Source organism: Triturus cristatus, chromosome 4_2 (genome assembly GCF_964204655.1).
Source record: "Triturus cristatus chromosome 4_2, aTriCri1.1, whole genome shotgun sequence".
NCBI lineage: Eukaryota > Metazoa > Chordata > Amphibia > Caudata > Salamandridae > Triturus > Triturus cristatus.
In genome coordinates this window covers 44,765,881-44,789,806 of record NC_140586.1, presented here as the reverse complement: position 1 = coordinate 44,789,806, position 23,926 = coordinate 44,765,881, and the positions used below count along the sequence as shown (strand labels likewise).

The 23,926-nt window shown below is 45.9% G+C and overlaps 1 protein-coding gene across 1 annotated transcript; it reads right to left on the bottom strand.

The window, feature by feature from the left end:
* Positions 1–374: 374 nt before the first annotated feature.
* On the bottom strand, positions 375–23,519 carry SPMIP11 (sperm microtubule inner protein 11). The gene is made up of 4 exons (XM_085600026.1): positions 22,758–23,519; positions 18,378–18,578; positions 11,904–12,048; positions 375–545 (listed from the first exon to the last, which is right to left on the bottom strand). The coding sequence occupies exons 1-4, from the start codon at positions 22,828–22,830 to the stop codon at positions 497–499; spliced, it is 468 nt and encodes a 155-aa protein (XP_085456152.1). The 5' UTR covers positions 22,831–23,519; the 3' UTR covers positions 375–496.
* Between the last annotated feature and the right edge of the window lie 407 nt (positions 23,520–23,926).

The following is a 23,926-nucleotide window of genomic DNA, read 5'->3' as shown; positions in this document are numbered from 1 at the left end:
CAATGAGATCTATGCGAGGGGCACACTGACCTCCCCCTCATCCAGCTAAGGGTTCTGTGTGATGGACACACCCCTATTGCCGTACCCCCCGAGATATAGGTGACGGGGTACACCGTGATACGGACTCGGTGAGGGGGCACAGTGACCTCTCTAGCTCTGATGGGGTTGGTGTGAGGGAAACACATTACCTACCCACCGCCAAGCTTTGTGAGAGGGTCACTTACTGACGCCTCTAGCATCAAACCATGTGTGAAGATGTATACCCTGACCCCTCTTTAGCACCGTTAGGCCCTACCCCTCTTGCACTGAGCTCTTACTGATGGGCATCCTGTGCGCCCTCCTAAACAGCTCACAAGAAGACAACATTCTGACCGTTGTTAAGGAAGAATAATGCTGAATGTATTTTATTAAGCATAAACAATAGGTCAGGCGCAACGGAAGCGGTGTGAGAAAAGTCAGCTAGGTTCAGAGTGGTGTCTTCGGCCCACTGGGGCCATCAGAACAGACTGAAAGTTCTGTCAACCTTCGTCATTTGATCCACAAACCTGCAAAAGAAACAAAGTGTCAGGGGGTGCTTTAGGCATGCTATTTAACATCACCATCTCTGTGCCCCTCACTGTCTACATCCTCCCATCGCCCTGTACCCCTCCCTTCAGCAGACCATCACTCAATAAACAACCACCAATGCCAAGTCTCTCCTCAAACTGCACGCGTTTATATGTTTGTACGTGTTCTTTTGATAACCAGGAACCTGAGTGCTGACAGGCCAGGCTTTCTGCAGGACGCTGGTCTGTAAGGGCAGGAATCTCTTCCCTGTTGGTTCTCTGTTTTCACAATTACAATATCTTTCAGAGAGCCAATGTAGTCAGGTGGCCTTGTACTTGGATTTAGGTGTAGACTGTCCCTCCTCCAGATGGAAGGGCAACGGTTGCTGAGGAAGACCAGGGGCAAGATGTGTGATCCATTTTACTGGACCAGTAAAATACATTTATCTATGTACAAATCCTATTTTGTGAGTCGCTAACCTATTACCGACTAGCAAAATAGGGTTCACGAGTCACTATTAGGAAGGGGCATGGCAAGGGTGTCCCTTCCTCATAGAAACTCACAGGGGGATGTACGATTATGTTGCGACTGGAATGCAGTTGCAAAACAATCGCAGTTTACCACCTACTTCAAGTAGGTGGTAAGCCAGTCGCAAATGGGAAGGGGTCTCCAGGAAACCCCTTTCCCTTTGTGAACGGTAGTGAAAAGTTTTTTTAAGAGCAAGCGGTTTCATTTTTCTTTTTGAAACGCATCCCATTTTCCTGTAAGGAAAACAGGCTGCATTCAAATAAAGAAAATGTTCCTTTAAATAAAAGCAAATGCAGAAGTGGTGGTCTGCTGTCCCCAGCCTCCCCGTGTCATTGCCCATTCCCAATGGGTTCGAAATTGCGACCTGCCTCATTAATATTGATGAGGCAGGTCAATTGTCACCCTATTGGGAATCTCTAATGTGTCTGAAACACATTAGTATATATTTTTTTGCGAGTCTCTAATTGCGTGTCACACAAAATCGCAATTAGAGACTTGCAAAATGAAATGTTTGTACGCCTAGGGCCCACCACTATTCCAGGAAGAGGTCTGCACGGTCCAGAAAGCAGCGGCAGAGTTGGGTCTGAGTCCTTCTGGTACACCAGACTGTCTGTGGTGCTCAGTACTTGAACACAAGTTGTTTTAAACAACGTAAACATATGTTTTGTGCCCACTAACCTGTGAAATTGTAACACAGTCACCAAAATGTTTTTTCATCAGAATCCGTCTCAGAAGTACAACACACCCGTAGGGTGACAAGCCCTGGCATACAGGTAAAGGGTGGAGAAGGTAGGGGACACTGTGGTGTATTCCTATTTGAACATTTTATAACCAGGTAGGACCTTTTGACAATCCCTATCACATCCATCTTTTCCTAAGCCCAGTCACTCCTGAAGTCTAACATGGTACTCCTATTCCTTCCATGTGGTACCCAACAGCCATCGCTATTAGTAGTGTTCGTCGTGAGCTGGGGGTGCAGCCCTGTTGCTCACGGGTGATTCACTAGTGCGTCTGCCCTCCCTACCTGCATCCAACGCATACTGTGGTTGGCCCTCTCCTGGGTGGAGTATAGAACACACGCCCCAGTGAGCAAACACTGAAATGTGAGTGGCACTGTTAATTTTTGCTGACAAAGGACTGGTTGTTACTTGTATGAGTGGGACATTAGGCCACAGCCTCCTTGTTTTGTGACTTGCATATCTGTTAGCTTCTTTTCAGGTTGTCTAGTTTCATGTGTTGTGGGTTTGCATGAATGGCAGTGAACTCAGGGTCTTGGCTACCACTAACCAGAGATTTGGATCTTTATCGCTCTGGTTTTTTTTTAAAGACCATTTAGCATGTTTTCTGTGTCTCCTGTGCATACTGTTGGGTTTAATCTCTCACTGCTCTTGGTTGAAACCTTAGGATCATTTGCCATGGCTGTCTATATCCATATGATGCTCACCTGCCGGATGGCATGCGTAGATCTACCTTGGCTGCCTTTTATCTAGTGCATGCTGAGGTTTGTCCCTCTTGTTCTGGGAAAACTATATTTATAATTCCCAAATGCTGTCTGAACCCAGTGCACGCCCGTGGGTTGCTCCTCTGTCACTCCGGTGGTGGTGCTTCAAGTAATTTACCACAGCTGCCTAAAAGGAGGCATGCCTCGGACTTGACCTCTGTCGCTCTTTAGTTCTTCTAACATGGCTCCCTGTGTCCACTCCATGCCAATGGGGTGCTCACCAGTTGCTCCATGTTGGAATATGTAGACCATTCACCCTGGCTGTCTGTAATCAGTGTAGTCCTGCAAAGTGCTCCTCTACCCAATCAAGAAGTGGAACATACACCTTCTTAACCCCTTCGCTGCGGCGCGAATTCCGCCGCAGCACTGGGGGGGGTGAGGGGTGAGCGCGGCGCCGCCATGCTCATGACGGAACCACGCCGTCATGAGTCACGGGCGAGCTGTGCTCATGACGGCGTGGTTCCGTCACGACTCCGCCCACTGTCTAATTCGCCCGCACAGGCGGGGAATTCGTGCCGCGTGGGAGGAGCAGCCGCCAACGGCCGCAGCATGACGGAACCACGCCGTCATGAGCACACGCCGCCCGTGGCTCATGACGGCGTGGTTCCGTCATGAGCGCACAAGGGGTTAAAGATGATAGACCAATCCACAAGAACACCCATCTCTCCTCTACTTCATTCCACACCCATGCATAAGTGCAGCTTCATCATTGCAACAATGCGAGTGATACATTCCATAACTAATTTCAAATGACACCAATATTCTTTCCAATGTGCCTAGACTCATACCATACACTGTTTCAACCTGGCACAACAATAAATTAATGTACATCGTGAATGTTCTATTCCCCACTTCTTAGCAATCACTCACCACACCAAAAAGCTTCCCATGCAGGCCATACTAGAGACCACCACTCTTTCAGCCGAGCACTCCCCGTTCTGTAACATGATATCTGTCTGCTAATGCACTTTGATGTGTCGTCAGGGTATGAACCATTGTAGAAATGCAACTACTTGCTTGGTTCCTATTACTGTATCAGACAACGCTCGGTATGCGGACTTTGGCCTGCGTTTATAATGCTGACGCATATTTCGCCACCTGCACTGCAGCACTAAAACAGTCGTAGGTGGCGAAATGCCTGTAGACAGATTGTGGGGTTATTATGGTTGGGGTGGGAGGTTAGGGCACCTCCTGTTAAACAAAAGTCAATCACAGCGGGGAAAACACTGGCATCCAGAGCGTGTTGGTGTTTGTCCCACTGTGAAATGTCCACAAATCACAATGCTTTAGCCTGTCCAGTGAGTAGAATGGAACACTTAATTGCATTGATTCATTCTCCACTTCAGTGTAGAAGTCCTGAAATTCTTCTTCAAATGACAAAGTACCCCTTATCAGCAGCAAGCCTTTCTGCCTGGGGTGTCTAGGTGTCTGGTGTACCAGCCTCTCGGGTCTCCCTGATGGACTTTTTGTGCTGGGCTATATCTTTCCGCAGCATCTGGGTGGTAGGTTGATGAGATGTTTCTCCTTCATATTACCTCTATGGACCTACAGGTCTCCCTGGAAAGAATTTCTGTACTTTGAATGACAAACTATTGCAATAAATCCTGGCATATCAAGTCAAGTCAAATTGCTTTATTTCGATAACAAGTATCATAAAAGCGTCAGACAATCCTTTATAAAAAATAGACTCTGTACAGGTAAAAATGATCATAAAATAACATAACAAATACATGATGTTTGATCGATCAGGAGATAACATTTCGTCGTGTTTAAAATATTTCATTTTTGATAAAAGTAAAGGTTAAAAATTATATTAACAAAATAGAACCCAATGTGCCTTATATAAGTCACAGTGAATAGGTATTTGTACCAGCAATATTTGATCGTTCATCTTGTGCTCTAATGTATTCTCCATGGGGCTTGTGATGTGAAATTAGGTCGCCCTTCGTAAAGCTTTGTGTCTGACTATCCAGGCGCAACTTAAAAACTTTGCCACTCCACATACAAAGAGGGTTCTTACATCAGATTTTAAGACACGTAAATCAGTGCGATGATCAAAGGTACCTAGTTGTTTACTGATTGGTGTTAGCCATCTAGACCTTGCCTTTTCGTACGCTGGACAAGCAAACATAAGATGGGCGAGACACTTCTTCGGTGCCTTACAACAAGAACAGTCTTGTGTTGTCTGTTTTGGGGGGCGCCATTTAGCAGTCAGTTCATGGACCAGGACGATCCCAATCTGAATTGGCTGTGAAGCGCCCTGTCTCTTGGAATCTGGATTGTATCCAAATATGGTTCCAGGCTTCTACATTGTTTGTGCTGAAAAAATTCTTCTGTTAGCCTTCCCACATTTGGATTGCTAAGATCCCGGGTATCAATCCAGTCCCAGCTCTGCCTTGCTCGGGGGATTTTGGTTGTCCCAGGAATCCTTAAGGCCAAGAGTAGTCATTAATTTCTTGACATTAGATATCAACTTAACCCCATGGTTAACATCTAAACTCATTACTTCTGTGAATGCTTTAGCATAGTTTGTGAGTTCAGTGGTCCGCCTAAGGCAAGCCCAAAAGAGCAGTGGGCGTAATTTGGCAATATCGCTGAATGCGCGCCTACCCATGTCATACATCAAGGGGGTTAATGGGCCATTCCGGGGTAGCATAACCAAATCCCTCAAAAACTTTTGCTCTGACCTACATATCTCATCCACATTGTCAAATCCCCATAGCTCGGCTCCATAAAGTGCCGGGCTATTGGCCTCATAAACAGTGAGTGCCGGGGCAACTGGCCTACTTTGCGAAGAGCGATGTTCTTTACTTAGTGCCCCGACCTCACGTTTATGGTTCAAGAGCATTTTGTCGAGGCGTGACCTCCATTGCATTTTTTTCTGAGAGTCGAATACCGAGGTAGTCGAACGTGCTGACTCTCTCCAAATGTGTCCCATCTAAAGTGAGATTATTTCTGAAGGATTAGTGGGGGTTAAATGTCATAAACTTGGTCTTAGAAGTGTTTATGACCAGTCCCTGGGAGATACAGAAAGATTGAAATCTGTTCAATAATTTCTGTAACCCAGCTTGGGGGTCTTAGAGATCAGCAGTGTGTCATCCGCAAACAGGAGAGTAGGTACCTTATCGCCGCCAGGGCCGGGGCATCAGCTGGAACTTTTTGTAAGAAGCTAACCACCCCATTAATGTATCAGGAGAACAGGGTGGATGCCATCACACAGCCCTGGCGTACTCCCCTGTTTACTGGAATCCTTTCCGTCAGCTGACCTTGAGTCCCCTATCTCACCTGTGCATAATTGCCCTCATGGAGCCTCATCAATAAGTTAAGAATTATAGGAGGAATGCCAAATTCTCCTAATATTTGCCACAACGTTTTCCAGGGGACTAGGTCAAAGGCAGTCCTTAAGTCTTTAAAAGCAAGGTAAAGACTGCCTCTGCCGATCAAGACGACTTTCCAATAAATCAAAAGAAGCCTAAAGACTTGATCCACCGTACACGAGTCGGCCCTGAATCCCACTTGGTATTGGGAGAGGATATCTTCATCCTCAGCCCAAGATTGAATCCTCTGCAGCAGGACCCTGCCAACTACCTTCTGGATAGCATCAATCAGACCAATTGTTCTGTAGTTGGCAGGGTCTTCTCTGGCTCCCTTCTTGAAGATAGGGACCACCTGCGCCCCCTTCCATGATTCCGGTACTGGGCAACCATTAAAGATGGAATTAATTTAAAGTAGAATGTAATGTGCCCAGTTTCGTGGGTCTGCAAGAAACAGGTCTCCAGGGAGGCTGTCTGGTCCCGGGGCTTTGGCTGGAACGGCAGTTTCCACCTCAGCCAGCGAGAAAGGTTCGCTGTTGCTACCATCAGAGGGGATGAGGGGGTAATAGCGAGGCCATTCCAGGCAAGCGTCATCAAACCCAGAATAGAGTTTCCCAAAATGATTCTACCAATCCTGGGATGAGATATGGTTGAGGATTTGATCTGAATCTCTCTCGTCTAACAAGATCCCAGAAAAGATTGGTATCCCTTGCAGTACTAGCATCTTTTAGATCCTGCCAGTGGTTCTCGTCCCATTTCAGCTTTGCTTGAAGCAAAGCCACTCTATAGTCTTTCCTTGCGATTTTAATCACATGGCAGTTCTTACTTCTGATTGCTGCGGCTAATGCCTGTCTCTTGAGTCTGCAATCCTTAGTGTACCATGTCTGCCTGCTCTTTGGTTGCGCGCCGGGTTTGTTATGCTTGTTAGGTACTTGAAAGTAAGCGCCAATCTCATCAATTGTGCTCAGGTGAATAATAGGGACATTTGCAAGCCCGTTTGCACTTGTCATTGCCTCCTGTAGCTCTACAATATTCTTACTCAATTCTTCCCTAATTCCATCTATTTTTGAGTCTTGTGCGGCAACCTTATGCCATTTGAGAAACCGTCTACAATTTGAGGGGACCACCTCTTTAGTTAACGATAGCATGTGAGTACTCTAAGGAGGACAGGGAAGGACCCATGGGATCTTCATGGTCACGCAAAGGGGGTTATGATCACTGTCCATTGTATTACCCACTACCATGTCTATTACATTTCCCCATAGTCTTACGTCTAGTAAGACTTAGTCAATGCGGGAAGGGCAACTCGCTCTATTATAAGTATTGGCCCCCTGGACGTCTGATATGGTTCTACCATTTGCTTCCCTTAGGCCAAATTCCAGGATAAGGGCATTGAGTTGAATTGCTATCTGCGACCATCTTTTGACAGGAAGTAAACTTAGTGGGGGAACAGACCATTTTTTTTGTCATCTTCCTCAACTCCCAGAATGTCCTCTACGCTTAGAGGCTCAAAGGTACAATTAAAAATCTCCTGCAACTACAACTCTAGAGTGTGACAAACAGCTAGATAAACCTTGTTCCAATAACGTAACAATAGGTGAAGGTTTGCCCCCGAAGTCCACCTTATATAAACGTTGAATAAATTGAGCATTTCACCGACCCTTGATAGTGAGCCTCATGATATCAGGACTCGCGCTTTGTTGTGCAATGATTCTACAACCCAAAGCGATGTTTACCCAGACGATCAGCCCTCCCGAGGGGCGCCCTTTCCTATGGTAATGGCTGATGAATGGAAACAGCTATAACCCGATTTGTATAAAGGAACCAGACTCCAAGTTTCGACAAAAACACAAATGTCAAAGCCCTCTATCAGTTGGTTCCAGTGGGGCAATGACAATTTCTTACTGAGCCCGACGACATTCCAGGAGATGATCTTTAGCTGATGTGGGAAAGCTGGATCGTGGGTTAGGTCTCTACTAGGGATGTATTGACAGGGAGACGCAGGGGCTGATGGCGAGACAGGGAGATCAGAGGCTCTGGTTGGGACCCTCGTGGATGCTTATCATATGACCTGGCTACTGATGTAATAAGAAATCGCCTGAACTGTATAGCTGAGGAGCCAGGGGGGCAAGTGCGGTACTCCAGTGTAAGAAGATTTTTAACCAGCTTGGCCTTGGCCAGGGTGAACTCGATGCAGTCCAGAGGTTGGGTAGAGGACGTGCATCAACAAGCCCTGACGATATCTTCTCGTATTACTGAGCGACAGCCCCTTACGTGGCGGATCCAATGTATCGATTTATTAATGAGAGAATCTTTGTTTTCATAGCCGCCCGTTAGATCTAACTTGGGGACATTGACCATAAAAACTTTTTGTGCCTGAGAGAGAGGAGGAATTATTGGAGAGCTCCTCTGATCTTTTTCATAGGGACGTGTAACTAGTGATGAGCTGGGTGGTCTAGAGTAGTTTATAGGGCCCTGAGTGGGGGGTGGACTCTGATGGTTAACTATAGGGCTGTCAGCCTGTTTTAGCTTGAAGGTTGATGGTGCCTGCTTAAGTGTTACTGAGCAAGACAAAGAAGGTCCCATTTCCCATTTGGCCTCTGTTTTTATAAGTGGATAAGTAGGCTCGATGGGCCTGTGGGCATTGTTTGTGCAAGGGGTATACAGGCTGCTTGTGGGGTGTGTCCTTTGAGGATAGGAGTTTGACCGTAGTGATAAGCTCTTCAATCATATTTCTCATGGTTCCTATCTCCAACCAAAGCTGACGAGCTGGAAAATGTCATGGGGCGGTGAGATTTCCTCTTCGCTAATCTCAGTTGGAGTTGTGGACAGTGGTTGCAACATCTCAACCTCAGAGGCATTGGGCATATCTGCCAAAGATGCAAATCTGTTCGAGCAGATAGTAGGGAGGCCCGTTTGACTCTCACCAATGCTAATAGAGAGATTTGCTGGTTGGGAAAAAGAGTCATGGGAAAGAGAATCATTCACCTGCTCTACTCTATGTTCCAGTGATGCTTCTTTACTGTGTGTTGGTGCTCCTTTCCGGGAGGGCTTCCGGAACATTGTGGGTATGGTAGTTGGTCGGGGTGGGCTTGCGCTTTTGGGGGGCGATGAGTGTTAGTGTGGGGGAACTACTGGTTCTGCTTCAAGGATGCCTTTGCATTCATGGATAAGGGTGTCTATTCTATCCATCACGCAGTTGCTGGCAGCATTTTTATGGACTTTCTTTGCCTTTTTCCCCTTTCCTGCCCCCCCCCCCCCCATTTGGGCCATTTCCCGCCCCCTCCATCATTTTCCTTTTACCCATCTTTTCGCCCCTGATAGGTTTGTATGGTGCAGTGCTTGCGATTGCCCCCCAGGTGTTTGTACCCACAGTGCCCCAAGTCACAGCTTACTTTGAAGGGCTTGTTTGCTGAATCCAAAGGCCCGGCATTATGTTTATAGTAATAGGATCCTCACTGGTATCTTCTAACAGCAAACAGTCCCTGATACAACCGTTAGCACAGTACCTTGTCTAATTGCATCGCACCTCAGGAGTTGAATGAAAGGGAGGTGGCCCTGCCTCTTCCTGGCAATGACAGGCAAGGACGGGCCCGGGCGTGGCACACGCGTGTCCCGCACTCCGGGGGTCGAGGCAGCGCTTTAAAGCACGATGGACAAGCCTCCCCTCGCAGCAGCCGCAGGCAGTTAGTGCGGTGCACCCTGGGACTCTGAGTCCCACCAGGGTGGTGATGAGGCTGTTGTCGAAAGTGGCGAGGGCAGCAAAAAGACAAGGGACACGGGTTGGCTGTGTGGCCCTTCGCACCACGGATCATCTCCCCGCTGTGGTGGCTGGCAATTAGCGTGTCATATCAGAAATCATGGCCTTTGTGAAGCCACCTAGAGATTTCATATAAAGTTTCGGGCATCCTCCCTAAGACGCAGTTGATACCAATGGGTATTTGGATTTGCGTTTTGATGATCAATAAAGATAGAAGAATCACAAGGACACCAGTGGAAGACCACTCTGCTCTACAGAAGATGTGAATGTTTTTAATATCAGATCTGGGAGACCCTCGCTTTCACCTTTACTTGAAGTCTTCTGAGGAAAAACCACCCAAGCTATGCATGAAAAGTCTGCAATTTGGTTCCTTCAGTCTCAGCACAGTTTCATCACCTTTGAGAGCAGTCAACACAAAATAGATGATAGACTCATGCATGGAATCTGCAGTGAGATGATCAAGATAAAATTAGGAAAACAGAGAGTGAAGTTAGGTCCTTGTACCACAGGCCAGGGGTTAGACTCAAAACATAAAAATATAAAACTTCACATTTTTTGTGTTTGATCTCCTTAGTCTAAATGCCCCCTAATTCAGGATTTCTTGGTTTCATTTTGGCCTCTACTTATTGAAAGGTACAGTTCACTTTCCAGCATGGTGCACACATTCACAAGTTTCCTCGGGATTGGGGATTTCCATGACTTAGATGCAATCCCTTTCTTTGTCAAAAGGGAAAAATAATCATGCACAAGCCCTGAAGAAGACCCTCTGAACAGATAAAGGTTGAAATGTGTTGACACTTCATAAGGAAATCCTATGTTTACATTACAAAGTTATTCAACACAGGCAGCCAAAAGGAGGACAGGCCGGTGTCCAAGTTGCAACACATAAAGCCTCCCTCAGATTTTCAGTTAGGACCATCGTGAGAGGCTGACATTGGTCCCGTCCATTCTTAATTCAGAAGGACTGAAGTTGTAATTAAAGTTAAAGGGAAACATTGTTTCTCATCTAATATGATGTTTCCCTTTTGATAAAAGTATATTTATTTATTTCCCTTCATATTTAAGCACTAATTCTTGTACAGATTGGTGGGCATTTTTGTTTCAGTTGAACTCTTAATGTGTATTATTGATGTTAAATATATTTACCGCTGTCTGTTTCTTTCTATCCTAATTATGTTCCAAAAAGTACGATCGTAAGGTAAAATATGATTTGTCCCAACACAATCAATTAACAATTTTTGATGTGTAATTTTTCATAACCGTTTACTATCAACGTGAAAGTAGGATGAGTATTTTCTTACATTTTCATGGAATTAAGCCAAGTGCCTAGTGAGGCCTTATTAATTCAGGACACATTCGTTTTTCTTGATAATTTAAAAGCTTCAGTTAAGCTCCTCCTTTCCTCTGTGAAGAGGTGGTGTGATTGACAACAAAGAGGGCACGAGGGAGAGGAAGGAGCGATCGTATACATGTGGAATGTGATTGGTCAACCTAGCATTGATTGTGAGCATAGATAGTCATGAGGAGACAGAAAATGGCTTTAAACGCTCATTACTCATGCAATTTTCTGTTAGCGTACATCCACAGGAGGGAAAACTGCTGCACTGATTTTGACTAATTTGAAACCTCTGGTTTCCATATCATATCTGTGTAAGCTCCCTTGCTCATCGCCATTCCAGCCACACCTAAGTTTTAGATCTGGTCACAAAAGAGGGTGAAAGACGGAATTCCCCATGTAAAGAAGGTTTTGCTATCACTGTTGGCCATATTGTATGGGAGTATGATGCACAGGTTGGAGTTCTTAACAAGACTGAGGTTGGCTATAGAGCCCAAGCTGTCCGCATCAGTGGCACCAATGCAACTTTGCATACATTTGTGCAATTTTTAAGAGCCTTTAAAAAATATTTTGCAGAAATTTCGTATTTTAAAATAATTGTTTCCAAGTTAATACTTTAAAATGTACCTAGCTTTGTGTAAACCAAAATACTTTAATTTGTGAATTGCCCTTCATCCTGTAATTTCCCCACAATCTAATTTTCCAAAATAAGCACAGACAATCAATCACAAACCCCAAAATTTCTATCCTGGTTTGCATCCAAAGCCCTTGCCTGAACCCAGATATCTCTTAAGTTAAGGATGAGAGAATTACATATGTTCAGAGTTCTTCTGTCAGAGGATGGGGGTGGCACAGGCGAGTGTGGGTATTTCACACATTCAGAGCCCAACCCCTTCCTGCCCTTCATGTTGCACTCACCTGGTCATAGGACTGCTGATCATCGGGTGGCGCGGGGTTTTGATCCAGGGGTCAACATTCTCCGGCCGCACTGCAGGGTCACGTGGCATCCACCACCCAAAACCCTGGCCTGCTGTCAAAGGCAATCTGTACATTTGGTTTGGTGCTGAAAGAGAAACCGCATATTGTTAGAGAACGTCCTGATTATCTAACAGTTACCCTGATTGTTTTCTCTGTCTTCTGATTCACCTGGATCCTAACCTTAAACCTGTTGTTTCTGATCACCAGTCGGCACAATGGTCGGCAATTCTGGATGTGTGCCCCATGATTCCTAGACTTCTGATGTGTAGGGGCTGACCTCATGCCCTATTCATCTGACAAGAACCTCACTGAACTGGATGTGTAAAGCAACCTGGTTGGAGGTAGTATTCAGTGGCGGCACCTCCGCTAAGGCGGAGGAGCGTCGCCCCACTGCCTATCGGCATGGCAAAAAAGGAAAAAGAAAATGATAATGACGCAATGTTATCATCATTTTATTTTGCTGTGCTGGGGCAGTTTTGGGGGGCATGGTTAGGCTGTGCAGGGGGAGGAGTGGTAGCACCCTCCTAAGTGTGCATGAAAGTTAGGCTGGCCCCAGGGCCGCCCAAACATTCATGCGCACTTTGCATGTTCTCCACCCAGGCTGCATTACAGCCTGGGAGGAGAACATGCACAGGCTCTCATTCCCTATCTGAGCGCTGCACCACGGCACTCAGACCAATCACAACGCTGCATTGCAGCATTGTGATTGGCGTAGGGGAGCCTATCCTGCTTCCTGTTTGAACAGAAGCTAGGAAGAGGATGAAAGAGAGACGTGGCCAGCCAGGCAGCCCGCAGGCAGTTAAGTGTTTGAAAAAAAAAATGTTTTACCCACCCTCCACTACTGTTTCGCAGGAGCAGCCACAACTGGTAGAATTAATGAATGTTTTGGGGTAAAGTTTTGGCTATGTTCGGTGATTCTAACTAAACACTGCCCAACTAAAATTTAAGAATACTGCAGCAATCGGACTTTGTTCCACAACACAGGTGTACTTTTCAGGGTTTGATGCCCTTCTTGGGTTACACTTTGTAGGAATTATCCTGTCTCCAAGCTAGGTGTGACTTATTGGGGAGATCAGAGAGTCTTAAATGCATTAATTGTAGTAAAGCAATGGGCTCTGTGGGGGAGCTTGCAACTGGCGATTCACCCATGGTAAATAGACTGCGCGTGTTTACCGCCAGTATCCGCCTTTTAAGATATGGCCTCTTCGACGCTGCAAGAGTAAGGGGTACTTGGCAGATTGCACGTGTGCACAGGCACTGGGGCTGCACGTGTGAGACTCCTGTGTGCGCAGGTTGGTAACTGTGCAAAGTTAGCCAGGTGCAGAGGGGACTCTGCATGATTGGATTTTAACCTGAAGTAGGACTCATAACTGTAGTGTACACTCATAGGGAAAGTCAGTGTGGTTTACAGTCTTGTCTACAGTGACATTCCACTATACACCTATGGGGGAGACTGCCTTAGAGTGCAGTTTTGCTACCATTTGGCCTACAGACACCAGTGACTTATCGTACTGGGGTGGAATCTGTATAGCCAACCCAAATATGAGAGTTCCAAGAATATATCTGTACAGGTTTATGGGTTTTCATATTTCTCTAGCTCAGATCAGAGCTGCGCTACGTTAATTACACCTCTCTCCAGCAGCAGGAACAAAGGCCACCCACACACAAAGGGGGGAATTTAACAGCACTTCACTCAGCTCCTGAGCAAGAAAGGGTTGGGGTTGAAGGATCTGCATCCATCAGTGATCTGTCACACTGTACCAGGGATGGGCAGCCCAAGCCCAGACAACTGATGGTAACAGAGTAGGGGGCTTCCCTTTGAGGATTTAGTGGGAAGGATCCTGGCAGTGGTGTCAGCAAGGGGTGGAGCTGAGGTCCCCAGAGGGGATGTGACTCCTGGGGGATGCCATCTTGTTCTGCCCCACCATGCTGTCTAGGAGGGTTGGGACAGGGGTGGAGAGGTGGTGATGTACCCCAGGATAGGCCAGAGCTGTCTCGCTTCTGTAACCTTCCGCCCCCCACTTAAAATGCCTTGCTCAAGGAGGACAGCTCTCGCTTGGTTTTGTTTTCTGCTGCACACTGGGACTGGAGGTGGTAGCAATGGACAACTGGAAGGAGGAACCCCCTGATATCCATCTGGGCTAAGGACTCGGACTACAGTTGTCCTCAGGACCTGTGGGGCTCTCCCCAGGACCAAGGAAGCTGGTCCTGTTACACCCCCTAAAGACTAGTTGGGGAAAGAACTGGACTTCTTCTCTAAGGAGGAGTAAAGCCCCATATTGGAAAAAAACTCAAAGGCTGGCGCAGGGAGCCAGTGGAGCCAACTCCCTCCAAAATTTGCCACCTTAAAGGCCAGGAGGACTAAGGAAAGCAGTCGGGCGGCTAGGGCTTGCCACAAGGAGCAAAATGAGCTCAAGATGGAGCAAAATGGCCCAACAGGGTCTGAGATATGAGCAGGAGAAGGATATGACCTTTGACCCCCACCCACCCATGCGTAAGCACGGAGTGCATGGAGCTCCGCTGCCCAGCAGTTCAAACCCCCTATGGGTAGGCCAGAGTCTGGGGTTGGCCCAAGGAGTACTCTATTTAATGCTGGGAGGGGTCATACAAGGAACTGCCTCCCCTGAGTTAAGCTGGCATTGGAATTTCAACCCCTAGGCTGGTTCATAGATTAGGAGGCTCAGGAACCCAACTCTGGGCCCCTGGTGCTCAAACTACACTACCAAACCTTTTACAGAGATGTTTATTTCCTAAAGTAAATATGAACATCTTACTGGACAATTACACTATAACATATCACCAAAGGGAAAATGTATCTGGTACCACTCAAACCACCTCGGGTAAAGCTTTGACCTTTTTTTGCAACCCCTGCTACCATAGATAAGCCCAGGAGGCCATAGCTTTTATCCAGCCTCTGCATCCAGAATATTCTGTATTCAGGCCAGTGAGGAACAGGAACAGTTGCTGGCTTTCAGGATAATCGTCACAAAGTCGGGTATGATTGAGATAGGTGCTAATTGCATTAAAGGTACCAGAAATCAGTTGTCCATTTAGAATACGGGGTGTCAGTTTTTCCCCAAAGATGGAGCTTGCACCAGAAATATTGTCTCAACCAAAGCACTTGGCATCGTCCTGTCGGATGCAGTGTCAGTTGCCTTGCTATCCAGTTCTCTTAACTACATCATAGCAATACCAGGCAGAAAAAAATCAAAAAATGGAAGAGAACTTCCACTGTGTTAAGGATATTGCCTATTGGTATTTTCAGATGACACACCGCATCTTTGGGTGTTTGTCAACAAAAAATAAAGAAGCAATAGACTGTTCCACCATTACCTGGTGGACACTACGTCATTTTTCCCCCCACTGAAACTGCTCCTGCATTGAAGTGGAACTGCCGTGGGGAGCAAAAAAACACTCACCTGACAGGAAACATTAAATAGGGCAGGCCATCTGGCAGATTTCTACCATACTCCACATGACTTCTCTTCTAGGTCTATGCTTCCATAAGATGAGATGCGGCTTAGGGCACCGTCAAGGCATAAAGGAAAATTATATCAAAAATACCTAAAAAAGGCATTTTATCCCATACTTTGGGACTTCTACAGCAAGCAAAATATTTATTTTTCCCGGAGTTAAGAAAATATGTCTCGTTCTTCCCTTTTGTACCACCATCAACACTTGTGAGAAGAATTATATGAATAACACTGAGGTTTAATTTTAATTAAAAAATATATATATAACTTACCTTAGCCGGCCCGATCCGGTCCTGCGTCGTCTCTGCTTCTCTGCTCCTCACAGGAAGCAGGCAGCCCCCCTCCCCTCCCCTAAGCCAATCACAATGCTGCAATGGCAGCGTTGTGATTGGTGGGGAGAGCGCCCAGCCAGGCGCCTATGGAGAGGCCACTACATGGAGAAAATGGCAGAGTGCGCATGATTGGTTTGGTCAGCCCCAGAGGACGAACCAAACAGTCAAGGCCCGCAACACTGGGCTACCCACTCCTTCCCTGCCCTGTTGCAGGACCGCCCACCCACCCTTGCCCAACCAAACCCTTCCGCTTTTTTTTAAGACTCGGCTGCGAAGGCTGCGCTTGCGCAGTCTAGCTCCGAGATTTAATGACTTGGAGAAGAGGGGCTTGAACCCGCCCCTCTTCTCCCCTGTTCTCCATTGGCTGGCCTCTTGAATGCTGGCCAGCCATTGGAGAAGAGGTCAGTCGTTCCGATTAGGCCCCGTCCTTTTCGGATCGGGGGGCGTGTTTTTTGCAAGAAGTCTCAAGGAGGAGATAACCGCAAAACATGCCCCCGAATCCGAAAACAACGCTGCCTTTCTCCGAGGCATTTCTGTTTTGCCTCGGAGAAAGGCTGTGGTGTTCCTGGCCCTCACCTCGCCCGCTTCCAACCCCTCGTTCGCTTGGATGCTAACACACACACTACCACGTAGGAGTGTGAAACGTATTTTAAAAATGGTGAAAAAATTGTGTTGCCCTTAATTGAATGGGGCATTCACGGAGCTCATTGGCTATCGGTCTTTGGATGCTTATGATTGGTTGGAAAACCGCTTGTGCGTTTAAAGACTGAAGTTTAAACATCAAACCCAGTTGTTCATTGGTTGTGATGCCCGGAGAGTTCACGTGACCGGAACAAAATTAGCTTTTTGCAACAGACGGGCCTCCACCTTTTGTAAATGAATTGGTTCTTTGGAGTTTCACTTGGTGCCTTTGCTAACCCCATTGAGCGAGCCAGTGAACTGGGACACAAGTACCTCAAAAATCCTTTTAATCGTCGTAAACGGGGAGGTCGCTGATGACTGGCAGCCAACCTAGTTCTGATACGGCTGTGACAGCAACTTGTAAGACAACAGACTGCCGCCGGGAGCCACCCGGGCTCTATAATCGTCACAGGTCGTGCGTCTCCTTCATACTAACCCAGCACTCTACCTCTTTTACGCCACAACTGCCTACCGTAATTATAAAGTCTAACTTTAGGAGTTCTACTGTCCTGCTTTCCTACTGCTTCTTCCCACCTTGGCCGGCTGCCACTTCGGCAGGTGAGTGTGCAACGCCGTATTGCGCCCTTTGTGGTAGTACACTATAGTGTCAGATTGAAACCGGTGCTCCGTCATTCGCAAGGGTTCTCCCAACTCTCTTCTAGCATGTGCCTTCCCATACGCTTATTTAGTACCTGTTGATGTGCAATATTGCAGTTCGTTTTATTGTGATACCAAGACGGAAAGTTAGCTTCTATAATCTAAATTGTGCATATTTTCAAAGTTCCAGAAAAATAAAACTTGCCGCAGCAAGATCAGCTACTACCATGGTGCTCGAGTGCAGCAGGGCAGAAACTGGGGTAGGGCCCTCTTGTGGCGGCCCCTACACTCCCACCTCTCTACTCCTCCCCCCACCCCCTTTACTCCCTCATCTCCGGCCCAGGGACCGGGCGCGCAACACCAATTGGACTCAAAGGGCGTCATCCCCCCCCCCCCTGTGTGTGGCAGCCCGGGATGAGACAGCTTCCCAGTGCCCACACAGCCGCACCCGAGCACTTCACAGGTCTTTGAAAGACCATTTGCATGTTAATGAGGCCTCGCTGGTGTTTCACCCCTTCTAAGAGCCCCTGCAGCTCCACTCTGCCTATTGCTTCAAGATTCAGCCCAGCACCCCCCCCCCCCCCGCGAAAAAATGTCTTAGCCCCCCCCCCCCCCTCGAAATTGGGCTCTAGTTGCGCCTCTGTGTGCAACCAGACCTCTTGCACGGTCTGGGAGACACAACCTAACACATTGCTTTTATAAGTGTTCCCCTTAACTTAATTGTTTTGTTCGGTGTTGATTTTTTCTTCTCCCTGTCACATAATAATAAAATGCACGATACAACTGAAATGCTTGTGACAAAACATCACCAGTAAAACTGTCCGATGTTATTATTTTTAATTTCACAATATTTATTACAAGCATATAGTGGATTGGTCAGGTAGCTGCCTGTTTTCTCTTTTTGTTTTTGTGCCGCTTGCAAAATATCCATTGCGACAGCTTGCCAAGTCCAGATACATTGGGTTTGCCAATGCTTGTTTGTAGTTACTGTGACATGCGCACAAAGCACTGCATAACAAGCATTTACAATGCAACGGTCTCGGCATTGTTAAAGTTAGAGCTATTGGCATTGCTCATGACAATGCCGTTTCTTTAAATGTTTTAAAAACAAAAACAAACAAAAATAATGTCATGAGCAATGCCAATAGCTCTAACTTTACCAATGCCGAGACCATTGCATTGTAAATGCTTGTTGTTACTGCTTCTCGCACTGCGAGAAAGCAGTGAGGTGACGCTCCTCCGCCCAGATGATGGAGCCGCCTTGCCAAAAAAGTGGAGTGCATCTATGCATTGTGACACTATCATTATTTGCACATACCGCCTGTACCTACATTTCTTGAGCTGGCCGCGCCTCTTCGCTTCCTGAAGCTGCTGGTAGCTGCCGTGGATTGGAGCGCGTTCCCATGGGCCTGTGCTGGGGAGGGTCAGGCACATTTCATGACATTCACGAGGCAGTGGGGGGTCCAGCACACTGGTCTGCTTACAGATTGGTGGCAGGAGTGGAGGGCACGGTGCCCTTTGTTCGCATGCCGCTGCAGAAAAAGTGAGAGTTAGCCTGAGTGGGACTGGCCACCTACAGCTTACTGAATAACACCGGAGGGCCAAAATGGCCTTTAAAGAGGCATTCAATAAAAAGAAAACAATTTCCTTCTACCAAATTTGTCTCGAAAACAGTAAGGAACTTAGATGGTGGTTTTGTTAGAGGAATTCTGGTTTGATTTTGATTTTTGTAATGTTGGTTACTTTATTTGTTAGTACATAGAGATACCTTATTGCACACACAGATATATCATACGAGATTTTAAGTAAAATAGTGCATTCATGAACTCATGTTATGTTGTTTTGATATTCGTTATTAATGTTTAAGTCACAGCCTTTCAGAAATCGTTATTAAAATATCTATTAAAGGAATTTGCATGAATTTTCAAATTTTAAACACATTCCATTCCTTATCTTTACCCTTTTAGTTTAAGATAATAGTTCACAGAATTTTCCTTGCTAGGTCATATAACTATTACCATATCAAGAACGTGTCTGTTAACCACAATTAATAACCCTTTGCTTGTGTGCCGACAGTAATATTATACAAAAAATAATTACAAATAGACATAGGTGTAAGTTGGGGCATTGTCTGTTAGCCAAGGCACCCTATGGTTTAAAACGTTTTCATTGCGGAATTGTTTAAATACTAGTGTATGCAGACATTGATTTTCAATAACAATAAATTCCCCTTTGCTCGCACCAGCCCTGAGAACATACAAATGATAAACCCAGCTAGAGGTGACATAAAGTTGAGACATTATCTAGCAACCAGAGTCTAAGGGTCCGATTACATTAATGAATTCCCACTAGTGGTCTTTCTACTGTCGTATTTTATTCATTACAGTTTTTGAACGGTTCAATTAAAAACAGCTAAACTGAAGTAAACAAAAATCCTAATAAAATTCCCAAAATGTTCAAGGTAATTGAACAGTGATTTAATTACAATTAACTTGTCAATTATATAAAAACCTTATGATTCACAGATGTAGCAAAATGAAGTTTCTGTATATTTTGCACGCATGTGAAAGAGGCTTACAAAACATATTGTATGAATTAAGATCTAAGAATTTTTCCTACAAAGCCATTTCGAAAACTTGTTGGAGTTAATGGGACTTCAAAAAGTAGATGGTCCCTTTAGCATCCCTCTGAGACATTCTCACTGTGAGACGGGCCTTACGCTTCTGGGTCAGGGGGTGTTTCATGGATAGGCATGGGGCAGTGGAGCTTCTACGGCTATGGCTGGGGCAGGGTGATGTTTACCGGAAGACTGGATGGGCCATGTAATATTTCACCATTAGATATGGGGCAAAGAAAAGAGCATTTATCTGGTCTTTGAAAAGAGGCAGGGGTCTGAGATCCCCCGTTGCCTCTGCATCTGGGACTGGCACAGGGCTACAGAGTCTCTTGTGTTTGTATGTAGCACAGAGACGACCTTAGTTTTAGAGCCAAACCTGTAGCTGTAGAATTGATACAAAAGGTTGAAGTCTTCTGACTTAGGTTAGGCATAGGGACACAATGCCTCTCACATATGGCTGTGACTTACATGCACAAGCAGGATATACAAAGTCAAAATGGATTGGATAAGGAACGCCTATCCTCTAGTCGGAGAACACTCACAAAAGTACAGGCTTGTATGATGTGTCTAGGACTGGAAACAGCCCACCGTGCTTTTCGCCTGTACCTGGGAATGGCAAAAATATATGAACGCCTCTTGCGATAACTGATAAACTAGCAAAGAGAGTTTTCTTGAGGCAGTCGAAACAGTCATCTGAAATGTTTATCTACCTGAGACCAGTTTCCCAGGAATTGGACGCTCAAGTTCAAAGGTGGTAGGTAGGTATTAAAATCCAGGTTCCACAAACCATTGATCAACCTTTTCCTATCACCAGATGCAGATTTGAATGAGAACATGCAGACATAAAATGTGGGTTCCCCCACTTGTAGTCCAGATAAAATCTCTCCAGCTGAACAGCCATGGATCCGTTGTTACAGCAAAGTGAGGTGCAATAGCCTAAAAGGGGAACCTTTTTGAAAGCTTGATGTATAGTCCACCATCATAGATGCTCTAAGACATGGCTAAATATCCTCTTTTTTGGGTTATGATCTATCTGTTTAGCTCAAGAAAGGACCAGGTGGTGCCAAAGAGTTCTCATCTTGGGATGATCTAGCAGCACAACAGGTATGCAAGATGCCATGCAGATTAAGAAATTGCCATGAGAAGATTACAACCCTTATAAGGAACTGCAGAAAAGAACTCTTTCGGGAGGAAACCCAATGCCTTCCATAGCAAGGTTCCTTAAGGGCTCTTATAAACTGCAGTCTCCGGTGGTGAACCAGCTCAGATTTCTTGTGATTGATTGTGAAAAGTGAACGTGAGAACCTTCAGGAAATATTGGTCTCACTAGTGAATCCCTGCAGAGAAATTTAGACGGCTGCCACATAAGGCACATTGATGATCACTTAGGGTAAAGTCCAAGCAAAAAAGAAAGCACCTGTGTCACTCATTCTCATTTTCTATAGATTATTTCAGGTGTTGGCTATCCTCTTTCTTGTAAGGTACGTGAAAGCGAACATATCGTAGAACCACTGATGCCATCCACGTGCCCAGCTGCATCACATCAGAATCTGGGCCAGAGTCACCATACTCCACTTGCAGGAATAGTATGAGGTTGTATACATCGACTACAGGTTAAAAGCCTACCCTAATTTGGGGGGCAATTAATCTGATCTGTGGAGCAAAATCCAGGATGGTTTTCATTTTCGAGAATCAATTTGCTGGTACCAAGAAAAGAAGTTTCTAGATCATTAACAGCACTTCCACTGATGACTTTTTATTGAGATGTGGGGTAGACTGGTGGATGATTCAGTGAGTCCTTCATTGGTAATCATTTAGATCCACTGATCTCAAGGGTGCCCCCCCCCCCCCCCCATAGAGCCCTCTACATCGGTGTGGTTACATTTGATACCCTATATTAAAATTGTCACTACTCAGTGTGAAACTAAATCGATACATTGGGCCCCCTTGGGAGGCAAGACTCAGTTTTAACTAATACATTCTTAGCCACCATTGATGGAACAGAACGGGGGGGAAGATTATAGGGGTCAAAAACAGAATTTCCAGAAATCCACACTCCCACCAACAGAAGTTTATGAATACCGACAAACGTGTATTTGTAGGTTTAACTCGCTCAACCTTTACCTGTGAGTATTTTTACTCAAACAGGAAATTCTGTAATACTGCCAGAACTATAAGCATACTTAAATTCATTTACAAGCACAGATTCACTTTTTTTTAACTGTTGACGCGAATATGCGCAACTAAATAATGGTATTTGAGCATTTGGTGTAGATGTGCAAATACTTTTATAAACTGAGCCCCATGTGAGAGGAGCGATGGGGGCTGTCCCAGTGGTTTAACCGTCAATTGGATTTCAATTGCCACATTTCATACCCTGAAGCTCTTATCCACCCTCATTGGTTTTCGATATCTATGAGCAGGACCCCTGAAATTATGATTTTGCACCTGTGGTGTTTTTCACCTAATTATGGATTTGCTGCATCGACTGCAGCAACATTTATTTTTTTGCTCATAAGGATCAAAGGTTATTAAAAATTCAGCACAGTGAATTGCAGTGTAGTGGAAGGCCCTTCGCAAAAGTAGACTCGTCACCTTTCAGTTCCTTATTGCTGTATTTCAGTGTTAAAATGTCACTAATGAGGCGGAACCTTTGCCCAGACAGTGTTAAGGCGAAAGAAGACAAAATAATGCAGTAGTACGGTCACAGCATGTGCTGCATTACGCGCTATATAATTAAGTCAACCCTACTGCATAATTTGATCTTCCCCTGTCGCATAATTCCAGTCAGTGCCTCTGTCTAACACCTACCTCTGCATAGACTTAACATCCATGAGGGGCATTACTCCCTTTCGATATATACCGCCACACAAAGGAATACCACGTCTGTTTCCCCCTCTTCTCTAAAGTGCCACTCTCGTGGGAAGTCAGGCCCACCACACAAAGATCCATGACTCTCTTCAGACCCATGAAGCACCGGAAAACATTGCACGTGACCCCCTGAATGCACATTTAGGGTGCACTCACCTACATAGAGCGCCACCGCTGGCACACAGCTCCACATTAATGGACCTAGTCAGTGGCCATCCCTCACCTGTTGTCGAGGCCAGTCTCCTGGCTTGGAAAGGCTCTTGGTAGCCGAGGGTTGTAATCCCGAAAAAGGCCATTTTGGGTAAGGAGAGTTCGGTGTGATGGCTACTGCACTATCTCGGCGGTGAGTCACTTGTGATTCAGGAAGGTGTGGTTAGTGCTGCTATGTATGGGGTAAGTCTTCTGCTTTGGGGGCTGCTGAGAAGGGTGAGGGTTAGCGTCCTCTGCACTATTTCGGTGGTGGATCTCTCGTTGTGAAGTAGAAGTGGGTGTTTCGGTGGTCCCTAGTGTGTGTCTTGGATAAGTAAGTGTCTTGCTGTTTGGTGGAAGGGGGCAGTGGCCGTCGGTTGTTCTTTAGCTCTTTCTAGTGGGTGATTAATAGAGACGGCGGAGACTTTGTTTGTTGCTGGCTTTCTGGGAGTGGGGGTTCCTGTTTTAGTAAAACAACCCTGTTGTTGTAGGGGGTCCCTATATGTGGGGTGTAGTAACTGTGAGGTTGGTCTATTTGTCTGGGGTCACGGAGTGTTGATGTCTGCGGTGGGAGTAGTCGGAGTATTGTATCTGTGATGTGGATCCGTCCGTAACGAGTCTGTTGCTGGAGAAGTTGCTTCCGGCTGCACATCGGGTTATTGCCTGGAAATGTGGACCTCTGTCGTTGAAAAGCCTATTGTTGCGGAGAGCTCTCTTGCTAGGTGTTGCTCGGAGCCCGGAGACGAACTGGTCCTCTATTTTTGAGTCGGAGTCTGAGGTTTACAGCTATTACTATGGCAACCGGACGACGAGACTCGAGTCAACATAGAAAAAGGACTCGTTCCGCTCACTCGCAGCCATCTTGCATTGGAGCTCTCACTTCATGGGATATTCAGCATAATTTTGCTATGCTAGTAGAACCTCCAGCGAATTTTCTGAGTATCTGCCAACGTTCTGGACAACTGCCACGTTTGACAGCGTTTCTGCAAAGGGGTACCATGCCATTTATGATACCTTTTGCCAGTCCTGGCTTGTTAGCTATTTGTAATACCTTTTTCCTTTCCTGGCTTGTAGCCTTCAGGTCATTGCATTCTGGGAATTTTTGTTTCCCTTTCAGCATTATTTATACTTTCTCAACAAGTTCATCAAGTCCTTCCATTATAGGAAATTCTGTTCTCCATGCCTATAGAAGTGCCTTCCCAG